The following is a 12,452-nucleotide window of genomic DNA, read 5'->3' as shown; positions in this document are numbered from 1 at the left end:
CCTTTACCTGAGTATAAAAGCAGTAATCTTGGAAATATAAAATTTATTTTTATGACATGCTTATTGCACACTATTAATTATTTATCATTATAGTATTTTTATTACATTATGAAAATGGCAACTCTCTTCCAAGATCTCACTTTCATAGCTTGTGTCACTTTGAATAAGCCTGTTATAAGACAAGGCTCCTATGTTTCATCAGGGAGTATCAGATGTGAAACAGCATGAAGGTATTTAAGAACCCAACTCAAAGAGTTCCTCCTACACAAGCATTGAACAGTCCAGGCAAACAACGCACGTTACAACAAAGCTTAAACTTGTTCTTCATAATAATTTTAAAAACAATACTAGCTGCTTATTTAATTTTAAAAACAGCAAAAAATATCCACCTCCCTTTCCATTTCTTAGAAGGAGTCTTGAAGTTTTAATCTCCTCAGTGTGATAGATATGCTTGCTTTGATCTGCTTAGTTCTTGGAAGTCCAGGGCCTCCGCGCTGCTGCCCCTATGCTGCCCGAGGTCCCTAGGGACAGCTCTGTCTGTCATTAGGGAATTTTTCCCAGAGAACCCCCTGTAACATTTTGTGAACCCCCAAGGGTTCATGAACCCTAGTCTGGGAACCACTGATCTAGTTAAATCTCCAGAGATGTGGAACTTAGGGTCTGGCTACACTCAAAACGTTACAACAGCACAATTGCACCGCTGAAGCTGGGCCGCTGGAATGCTTCAATGTTCTCCTGTAGCAATATGTAATTCACTTCCCCGAGAGACACTAGCTAGGTTGACAGAAGAATTAAACTGACATAATTTTCTAGTGTAGACCAGGCCTTAATCAGGTCATCTCAGCACAGAAGCATGCTAGACCTACAAGATTACATGAGTACACAGCATGGTTTTAAAAGAGTTTCACTCATTCCTTTTAGCGAGGACCTACAGGATTGTGATGTGTACATCCTCTCAAAGCATATTCCTCTATAGTACTAGAGGGGGACAAAGGGGGGGGTTAACTTCCCATTGAACAAGTATGGAATCTCACAACTTCACAAAAACTAAATACTTAGCTTCAAATACACATTAAGGTTACTAAGTGACAATAATGCAGCTACCTCTCACATCATTTACAAAACCCAAACACTTAAAAGCAGAGAAATGAATAGCTAAGGACATCATAAAGGCCACTACACCCACAATAAACATTTTTCTCATTAAATATAAAGTAACGTCTATTTCATCACAACACAACAATGTTAAAATCTCCAACAACCCCTATAGGAGAGTTATGTCGTTATTTTGGGTGCAGTATTTACCTAAATATTTTCTTTTTAAAAGAATACTGCTGAACAGTAGTAACATTTATCAAATGACAAACTTATTTGAAAAATACATTATTCAAATAAAATATCAAATATAAGTACTGTAACAGAGAAGAGCATAAGTATATATGTATGTGGACTTTTTGACCAATTTTTATGATCCCGATCCAGCAAAAGCATTTAAGTATGTGCTTAAGAATGTGATAAATACCATAAACATCAATTGGACTACTAACAAGCTTAAATTTCAGCACATGATTAAGTGGTTTGTGGGATCAGGGTCTATGTTTCTTTTTCTAAGTATCTTGTGTAGTGTTTATATTTTGAGCTTACCAATGAAACAACAGCTATTTTCGGCCACCATTATGGTTGCTGCATTGTGATGAAACATGTGCTTTATAAGAATAATATTCCTGTTTATCATGTGTGCAGTGTAAGACATACATGCCACGACTATGTGTTTACTTGCTTAGTTGCCCCTTGCCCTTAGTTTCTTGGCTTTAGTAACAATACGATAGCGAACTAAATTGTTGTCAATCAGCAGCCATAGTTGTTAGGGAGGTTTTTTAAATGAAGTTTTGGTTTTGAAATTTCCCTTTTTGGGAGGGAGGGAGGGAGGGATGGAGGGTATAAGTGGGTAAGTGGGGATATAATTTCCCCCCTTTTCCACAGAAAAAGATAGAAAGTTGTTTTGTTTTTTAAATAAGTGAGATTGTCAGGTCACCAAATTATTAAACGGGAGGGAGGGGGGGAGAGAAGCGGACCCAGCCATGTTAATAATTTCTGAGGAAGCCAATCTCATTCATTATACATGTAACAAGATATGTAGGTTCACCATACAGCTGAGCAAATAACACATGCATGCACAGCACAGCCTATCCTCACTCCAAATACTAGTAAGAAACAGTAAGCAAATCACAGAAAAGTAGACTAGAATCCAGTTCTCTTGATTCTAAATCCAATGCCAATTCCATGGGTCCATCCTGCCACGACACTGAACCCTCTCTGCCTTAATTACCCCCATCAGATAATGTTAATATGGTTTTGCATTTACACAGTGCTGCTTCAAATCATATTTGGGGCTCCAGTCATTTAGTATGCCAATACCCTGCTCTACATGACTCTCTCATTGAGCTCAGACTCTGCAGTCTCCATGCCATATGTGTCTGGCTGAGATACAATTCTGGATGAGAGCTAACCGTATGAAGCTTAGTCCAGACAAAGTGGAGGTGATGCTGACAAATGGATGGACGCAGAAACCATAAGGAATGGGCTGCAATTTATCCCTTAAATGAGGAGTTATGCTCAGCCTCCATTTCAGAGGTTCATAATGGTCTTATTGAAACCATCACCATTCCTAAGTCAAGTGACATTTTTTGTCTAGGGTGCTTTCTATCATCGTCAGCTAGCCTAGACAATCCTAGCCTTCCATTCTTATATAAACCTCATCACAGTAATCTATGCTCTGGTTACTTCCAGGACAGATTACTGTCATACTATGCATTCTACTATAGGCTACTATTGAAAACTACTTGGCTGTTCCAGCTAGTGCATAATGAAATGTGGCAGTCTGATGTGAGCAAATTAAACCTATGCTCTGCACTAGCTTTCTGTTCACCGCTGGAAACAATTCAAGATGTTGATGGATTATCTATAAAGCCCTAAATAGATTGAGACCCAGCTGTTTCCTAGAGCATTCCATCCCTGTGCCTTGGCATGGCAGTTACAGTATACTCTTGCCATCTGGAGCTAGGGTTGGACTCTTGAATTTGTTGGTATATGATATTTTTGTTAGAGGGGGCTGTTTCTTCAAGAATACATGCCTTCTTGCACTTCATCAAAGCCAGAGTTAGTTGATCTTTAGGTCATACTGCAAGATAAACATGTTAGGTCTGACTCTTTAGCCAGAAGGGCATTCAGTAAGCAGAGGGGAAAGGTAGGAAGCAGTCTAGTCTTGAGGTCTTATTGTATGGCCATTAGGTATTATTTATTTTAATTATAATTAATAAAAAACATTCCATTCAGAAAACACTATCAATTATTCTTACATGGAGTGCAAACACTTCCTTGCCACACCCATCTGAACTAACAAATAGCCTTTGCTAAAACCCAGAAAAACTTAGAAGACAATTTTAAATGTCAGTTTTCAAAGAAGCTTGAAACAAACAATCTTTGTTAGTCAAACATAAGCCTTAACATTTAAATTTTCATTCCACAGTTAAAAGGAAAACACATTGCAAGACTAATAATTTGTTAGACCTTGTCCATTTCCCCCCTCCATATATATTACTACAAAATCGCATTCAACTAATTGGAATCATCTTGATTTAAATAACTTGGCCTGGGAAGCTGTTTAAAGCATGTAAAGTGTTCCTTAAACTATCACACAGGAATACTGAACTATAATAATGTGAGTCATATTACTCAATATTTAAAAGGCAGCACCCCAATATACAAAGTAGGACAAAAAACAAAAAGAAAGAAAGCTACAGTTTTGCCTAAAGGATATATTTACCAATTATGTTTCAGCAAATGCTGTCTTCCTCTTGGAAACTACTAACATATAAATAATAGATTATAACAATAAATATTAAGGATAAAGCCTTGAAAGATTTGTGGAAGACTTTCACAAATAGATAGGCTATACAAACATGTCTGCAGAGTTCTGTGGAAGTTTTACACCAGTGCATAAAACTGGGTAAAGATTCTCTTGACCTTTGTTCCCCAACCCCTTTACAAAAAATTGATTCAGAAAGCAATAAAAAGAAAATTTCTCACACTAATTTAGATAAATGTTTGATTATCTTACCTTTCTTCAAATCTGTAGCTCACCATCCAGCAGGAAACAGTTTCATTTCTGTTATTTTTCTAACCAAAATAGTAGCAACCTTTTCAAGAAAACATACTCCTCACAAAACACCAAAAGCAATTAGTCTCTTTCAAGAACTACTTGTAGTTATCTACCATAGATTGTATAAGCACCTCCCTTTCCTCCCCCACTTCTGATATGCAGGGTTAGAAGCAACATAAGTTTTGCTAATGTATATATGACAAAAAAACCCTCAACAGATTTCATTTCAGCTATACGAACATATATTACAAATTGAAGTGGCAATGACCACTATTCTTAAAATAGCATAACCTTTCCATTCTAACCTCACTCTCTCCTACACTCCATGCAAATAGCTCATAACTTTCTGAAACTGTCATGTTTTGGACTAAAATTTTCCAAGAGTGATTTTTTTTCTGGAAAATTGTGTAATGTGGTTCAGTAATATAATTATGAGCAGAGAGGAGAAAGAGTGCACTATTCCAATTATAAAAATAATTCTATCCTTTTGTGAACAAGGCTACAACTGAAACATCCTATAAGTGAAAAGCTGATTTTGAATTTACAGAACAGCCCCCAATGACAAGAGCTGCTTGAATTGAAAACTCAGTTTGAGACTTTGAACAAAAATCTCACTCTCAATAAGTTTCAGAAACATTCAGCTAAGGATGGATGGGCTGTGCATGCCTGCATAACTAACTTAGTAGTGTAGTGAAAACAACAGTGCAGGTACACATGGGTTGAGGCAAGCACTTCCGAGGCTCATTCCCTGTAGAGTCTGCAGACAGCATCAGGCCAAAGAAATTAAGGAGGACCATTGCACACTTTCTAACTTTGAATCTTCCCCTTGTGAATATGCATGACAACATAATTTAAAGCTGCTGCACGTGTTTCTATTATTGAAAAATAAATTGTCAGTTACTTTGAATTTGAGGATTAGTATATGGTCATACGGACAACCATAATACATACGCAAAGAGAACTAAGTTAAAGTTAGATTTGACACCTTACCATTCTCATGACAGTTTTTTGTACAGAAAATAATATTGTTTTGTCAAATTACCATTGGACTTACAACTGGCCAGCTGGTATCCAAGTCTGAAACTGCCAAATAAACCCTAGATAAAACAGACTACAGAAGCGAAAATAATATTCACTGAAATCTACTATTAATACTGTCATCAGCCATTTACTAGAGAGAAACCTATACCAGAAGCAAACAGCAACTGACTAAAGAAACTTAGCACTATGAAGCATGTGGTAGATTTTAAAACATTTCTGAAAGTTCAGTTTCATAAATGGTTGGTGTTACATACTGAAGACAAATTGACACTAAATATTTTTATTAATTATTTTATTTGTATAGCCCTAAAATGATTGCTGAAATTTCAAAAGCAAACGAGCTTAGAAAAAGTATGATAATTCTAATGACAACTTTTATTGTTAAACTAAACAACAATACAATATCATCTTTGCTGACTTAACACATCCCAATTTCAGAACATCTATTTGTATAAGTACAACAGTATTTGTGTAAAAGCAGCAGCAGAAATATTTGGTGTAGAGGCCAAAGGACAAGGCAAGTTTATTTACTCCACTCAATTTTTATTTCTGTATGTGACGTTGCACTCTATATGATTTTATGAAAGTATGCTGATGAGTGTGAATATAATGCAACTAAAATATGCTTCATGCAGAAGGTCTCTTGTAAGGTATCATTACAAAGCTTATAATCTATTGAGTGTGGTCATTCTATGTGTATAAATTTATCACTTGTATCTGAAATTAGAAATATGAAATATAACTCTGAGGGCCTACTGTAATTATACAAAGTGTGGGCCATTAATGGTTGTTTGGAATCTTGATGGATCCCATCAACCAGGACAACTGACAGTGGATGGCTCTGTTTGCAGGCAGGTCTTCCTGTGAATCAGGCTGGGAGGAATGAAGGCTTGGGGTCTTACAGTGACATGTGACCATGTCACCTGAATTAGAATCCATCTTTAACCTGACGTTTTTTCTATTGAAAAAGAGGGGTGGGAACCCAGAGGGACAAAGGATTCCCACCTTATGCAAAAGATATATAAGGGGGTGGAACAGAACAAAGGGGGCAGCCATCATGAGAAATCCCCTAGCTACCGCCTGAGCTGGAACAAGGACTGTGCCAGGGGAAAGGATTGTGCCCAGAGCAGGAAGGTGTCCAGTCTGTGAAAGAAACTTATTGAAACATCTCTGAGGGTACAATTTTATCTGTATTCAGTTTTATTACTGTACTAGGCTTAGATTGGCATGCTCTATTTTATTTTGCTTGGTAATTCACTTTATTCTTCCTGTTACTACTTGGAACCACTTAAATCCTACTTTCCATATTTAATAAAATTACTCTGAACTTATTAATTAACCCAGAGTATGTATGAATACCGGGGGGGAGGGAGGGGAACAGCTGTGCATACCTCTCTATCAGTGTTATAGAGGGCAAACAATTTATGACTTTACCCTGTATAAGCTTTATACAGGGTAAAATAGATTTATTTGAGGTTTGGACCCCATTGGGAGTTGGGCATCTGAGTGTTAAAGACAGGAATACTTCTTAAGTTGCTTTCAGTTAAGTCTGCAGCTTTGGGGCATGTGGTTCAGACCCTGGGTCTGTGTTGGAGCAGAGGGGCATGTCTGGCTCAACAAATCAGGGTGCTGGAGTCCCAAGCTGGCAGGGAAAACAGTCTTGGCACATCAGTTGGCAGTTCCCAAGGTGGTTTCTGTGATCCAACCCGTCACACTGTAGTTGCCTGCATTTTCAATAGTGTACATCTTCTTCATCCCACAATAAACCATAGGCTGGAAAAACAACCACACATTTGAGGAGCAAGGTAAGCTATGGAAGTTACAAATTCTGCTCCTCATTAAGCAAGTGGGTAACTACACTCATCTATTTTACCTGCTTCAAAGTGTTTCAGGGACCATTTTCCTGAGACAAGCAAACTTTTTAAAAAAGTATCAGCTCTAAATTGAATCCTCTTTTCCCAGATAGGCTTCAATTCTTAAGAGCTAAAACAAGACCGTTACAGTTTTCTTAGATTGTAGTTTGCTCTTCACTAAACCCAGTTGTATTTTAAAGTGACTAGAACCAAACTGATTATGACAGGCGGACTTTTGGAACTGCTGCACCAAACAGCTGAAATAAGCTACCTGTTCTGTTTAAGCAGGTACCGTCTACTCTGAAGAAACTTTTGAACTATCATCTTGAAAGGAATTGAAATAGTATGCCACATTTAGTGTAAATAAGGACAGAATTTGGCCTTTGGACTGTAGAGTGTTTTCTGCTATTTTAAGTTAATTTCTTGCATATAATATTGTTGGTACAGTACTGAACATGCAGCTATAAAACTGTATGACTGCTGTTTCTCAAGAGCCCTCGTGAAAAGTATATGCTTATTTTATAAGGTTATCCCAGTGAGCAACATTTAAAATATTAAATGGGTACTTCCTCATTCACAGTGAGGGGAAAAAAGTGAGGAACTCACATTACTTATGAATCTATTGCAATGCCCTGTATTTGGGACTGCAACTGAAGACCTCTCAAACTTCAGACTATGCAGAACGTGGCAAACTTTATTTAGGGGCATTTTCTTCAGAGAGTATCTTACAACTGTGCACCATAGTAAGCAGCAGCTTCCAGAGTAATGTTTAAAGATGCTGATTTTAACTTATAAGAGCACTAAATGATTTGGGTTCTGGATACCTTACAGACTCTCTCTCTCTCTGCATGATACCCTGGCAGTGGAAAACAGCAAGGTGCTTAAGCGAACAGCTCCCAGGTTTAAGAAAAGAGGATGCTTTCCCAAAGGATATTTTCAGTCTTCAACTTCACAACTTGCTCCCTTCACCTCATTGTCAGAGTCCAAATTTGTTTGCTTTCCAGCCTTCTGGAGAGTACAGAGGATAATTAAGATTCACTGACAGAATTTTGATATGGACAATGGTCCTATTTGTACCATGGACATGCCCTTAAAAGTGTGGACAGGTAGTTTATTGTTAAGCTTGAAACTGTAGCCATCCAAGCCAAATTGACATGTAATACCACATTACTAAATTCACATCCAAATAAAATGGCTAAGTTACTTAAAGAGCTGATTCTGTCATTCTTACACATGGTGAGTAGTAACGTATGGTGAAAATACCACTGAAACTTGTGGAGAAAATGCTACTCCATGTAAGTCGGGTAAAATTGGACCTTCAATAAATAATGCTGCAGCAGAAGTCTTAATTGAGGAGCAGTGCATAACTGATCAGTCTAATGAGGTCTTCAAAGGCAGTTTTCTTTCTTTCTTTCCATTTCCCATTTCATTTTTCTGTAGTCAACTAAACTAGCTTTTTGTATTTAATTCAGGAGAAGAGCTGAAGTTTAGCGGTTCACTTTGAGCACTGCCAGTTTTAGAAATGACAAATATATGTTTATGAAAGGAGCAAGACAGGCAGTCCTATTAAGATAAACATATTTGATTAACGCAATGATATACACAACATTAAAAAAATCCCCTACTGAATGACTACCATATGGTGGTTCTTTGCAAATGGAGTTTTCACTAGTGGTCAACTGTACCAAAACATCTAAAAATAAAGTTGTCCTAACTAAAACTAAAAAAAAAACAATTACCAACAGAGGCTTTTGCATTCTAAGCTAATGAATCAATACATGCTGCAGAAATGTTTCAAGAAACTATGTAAACAAACACTTGAGAAAAATAGCAGTGTTAAACTATACTGCCCCACAAACTTGAATAATAAATGCAGTATACCTGTTTGGGGCTCTTTCAAAAGTCTTTTCTTAGCTGCCAGAGGAACCCAATCCATTTAAGTAAAACCTTGGCCTACAAACACACTCACTGAGTAAGTGAATCTTAACAAATCTAATTTCAATGAAAGGGACTAGCTGAGTCAAAGAACAGTCCCCTGGTGTTCTTTGCTGCAGTGGTTTCATGTAACCACTGATCACCAACCACTACAATAGCAAACATACAACACCCTTAAACTAAATGGGAGTGGTCCGTCTAAATATAGCTACTTTTAAATAATGCATCATGAGTTATAAAATAAAGTGCTAGTGAAGTATTTATTACAGCTCTTTTCTTTAACAAAGGTATATCACTTTTAAGTAGGTGGAGAGTTATTTATATTCTGGTTTGGATATTATCATTGTCAGTTGTAACTGATAAAGCAAGAATCTAGATTTCCTGAACACACACTACACAACAGTAATATCAGTAGTTAGTTTTTCCTATACAAATCTGATTCACACACACACAAAAGGAACAAAAGATGCAAGCTAAGTTTAGAAAAGTGACAATTCATTAGGTGTCTTTTTAGCATGCAAGACAATATTTGTGCAATCTTATTTCTCACAGAACTGATTCTATTACATTCATACACTCCATAACATCTCTTTGTGTGATTATAAACCTTTTCAGAGATGCTTAAAAATTAACAAACACATTTAACATTTCAATATTAAAAAGAAGTGTTACACATTGTTACTTTTTAAATATTTTGAAGATAGTCACATGCACGAGATGTCAAAATGGAATTTTTTGTATGGTTTTACGTTTAAAGAAGTTTAAAGAATACAAAATATTTGTCAAAAACAAAATATTAAGTAACGCTTTGCTACAAGAATTTCCCCAATGGGGAAAGTAGAGATCTGTAATAGTAAAACTGGCTTTTAGTAACCAAAAGGGAATGTCACCCTACCTTCTTAACAAGAGATTCCTGAGTAAAATTTCTTTCTACCCTAAACTGTTGTATAGTGTTACTCTATGCTGTTAAACAGTTGATGCTTTTCATCTGGACATGGCTGCACTTAATCTTTTACTTAAGTGCAATCCATATTCTGCCACTGATCCTCAAACTACCAACAGCAAGGAGAGTTCTGAAGAGAAAACGACAATGAATGACCTGTTGTATAAACAATGTGGGCCTGCAGAGTCGTTTTGACCCCAAAAACTGACTGCTGAGTAGTACAAGGTCTTTACTGACTTCTCTACATTTATAGAAACGTTAACTTCGACGGGGCACTGGGCAGGCAGGCAGTTTCTCTGTGCAGATCCAGTTGCAGGATCAGAGCATAGTTTGTAAAGTGTTTTGAGAGCCTCTTGAGTAGGAAAGTATTTAGCACTGATTATCCAGAGCCTCAAGAGCAATCTTATCTGCATTAGTTTCACAGGAAAGGTGTGAAGTCGACAAGAATGAGAAAGTAAGCAATTCCCACCTGGGTGACTTCAAAGCCCTCTGAGACAGCCAGAAAACTTTCCCTTAGGCATTAACATTAAATTTTGACAGCTATTTTTAAGTATTCACGCCTAACCAGAGGAATGGATAGACGTTTCCTTCCATATTTCCAGCGTGGGCTTCAAACGGAAATCATGCTTCCTTCGTGGCACTCCTGCTTTCAAAGAGGAATCGTACGTGCCCTTGTGGGTTTCAAAACTTGTATTTGTACTTGGCCGTAGGCAAGGAGCTGGTCACTGGGGCTAGCGAGCGGGGACACACACTGGACCCAGCCCTGCCTGGCGTTCTCCCAGCGCTGAGGCCGCCCAGCTGGGAGCCCGAGGGGCACGCAATGGAGAGCGAATGGAGACAGCTCCGGGGCTGGGCTTCGGCCAAGGAAGAGGCGCTGGGCTGGCCGGACGGATGCTGCCCCTCTCTGCCCGGGACGCAGCGGGCAGGCTGCGAGCTTTGCAAGCGACTCGCCCCGAGCCCGGCTACTCAGCCCTCTGCTGGCGGAGACAGAGGCGGGCGCCCCAGCTGGGGGGAGGCAGGAGGAGACCCCAGGCACCGGCTCGCTGTGCGGGGCTGGGGAGGGACGCAGCAGCCTGTGGGCTCCAGCAGGCAGAAGTGTCCCGGGGACCGGACCGGCTCTTACCTTGCTGCGGATCTGGCCCGAGGTGGACACTTTCCGGATGAGTTTCTGGGGGCCCTCGTGTTCCCCCTCGCTGTCCGAGGACTCGTCTCCCGCCGCCGCCGCCGCCGCTCCCACCGCCGCGGGCTGGGGCTGCTGCTGGATCCCGGCCCCGCTCATCCTCGCCTCGGCCCCGGCCATCTTCTCGGACTCCTGCCGAGAGAGCGCACACGAGTTCGGCTCAGCCCGGGCTGCCGCTCCCCTCCCCGGGCAGGAGGCGGCGCAGGGGGAGGGGGAGGAGGCGGCGGTGGCGGGGACAAGCCGAGGAGGAGCCCGCAGCCGGCGCTGGAGGAGCGGCCATCCCGGCCGCCATGTTCCGCCACCACCCCCTGTGCTTCGCAACCAGGGCAGGACCACGCTACCAGCTCATGCCTGAGGGGGCCTGGCTGCTGCCAGTGGGAGAGTGGCAGGGACACACTCCCCACTGAGCCAGCTCCCCCTGCCCTGCTGCACAGTCCCAGTGGTACCCAGTTAGAGAACAAAGGGCAGTCAGGATCCAGCCCAGGACACTGCCTCAGGTTGGAGCTGGGGCCCCAGCATTATGCTGCCCCTGGTAATTTGCGGCCCCAAGCACCTGCTTGTTTTGCTGGTGCCTAGAGTCGTCCCTGATGGTGAGTAAGGGCTGCAACAATCTAACCCTCTATAATTAGCTAACTTTGAAACAGCCAATTGTAGTTCTGTTATTCTGCGTAAGTGACATTCAGAGCCTGATCCTCGGTGGTGTAAATTGGTGGTGTTCTGCTGAAGTCAGTGAAGTTAGGCCAACTTACAGCAGCAAAGGCTCAGTGTTTCATCAAATGTTGCAGTTACACCTTTTACAGTTTGTTTATTAAGGGCCAGGCTGCAAACTGGGTGAATGATCAATGGGGGAAGGAGCAAAGAGCTGTCTCCTAACACCTTGTGCCCCTGCACAGGATTCATTTCCATTGCCAATTACGTTTCAGGTTTATCTTGAAGGTGCTGGTGAGCACCTTCATTCATCAGCTGTACTTTGTTGCCATTTTCTTGAATTAGAGTGTTTCCTTGTAAAAGGATTGTGCTTAATTCAGAGTGAATTATCAAGGGTAGTGCATAGTGATTAATTCTGTAAGCCTTATGCTGTGGACTGAAATTGCTTTTCCTCATCTTGGCACGTGGCGATCCAGTGTCCCCCTTGATGCAGTGCCCAAGAGAGCTTGGGGAAGTTACAACAGCTGTCAGGGCAGCAGTGGCAATATTTGATCATGAGTAGACAGTGATATGCGTTTGCCAGTAAGCAAACCTGTTCTTGGCTCTTTAACACTGGTGCATCCCCAAAAGACAGAAGTATCAGTGCAAATAGAACTACACACAGTCAGTTGTTCTAAGGCTCTCAAGTAT

General features: G+C 40.3%; 1 protein-coding gene across 1 annotated transcript in view; it reads right to left on the bottom strand.

Annotated features, from left to right (window-relative positions):
- Positions 1-11,246, bottom strand: part of DGKH (diacylglycerol kinase eta) — a 276,676-nt gene extending 265,430 nt beyond the window's left edge. The window contains 1 exon segment of the mRNA XM_075061569.1: positions 11,058-11,246. Within this exon segment, the coding sequence (XP_074917670.1) occupies positions 11,058-11,234 (177 nt within the window). The 5' untranslated portion in view covers positions 11,235-11,246.
- Between the last annotated feature and the right edge of the window lie 1,206 nt (positions 11,247-12,452).

The sequence above is a fragment of the Chelonoidis abingdonii genome, chromosome 1 (genome assembly GCF_003597395.2).
Source record: "Chelonoidis abingdonii isolate Lonesome George chromosome 1, CheloAbing_2.0, whole genome shotgun sequence".
Classification (NCBI taxonomy): Eukaryota; Metazoa; Chordata; order Testudines; family Testudinidae; genus Chelonoidis; species Chelonoidis abingdonii.
The sequence above is the reverse complement of the archived record's forward strand: the minus strand, read 5'-3'. Positions and strand labels throughout refer to the sequence as shown.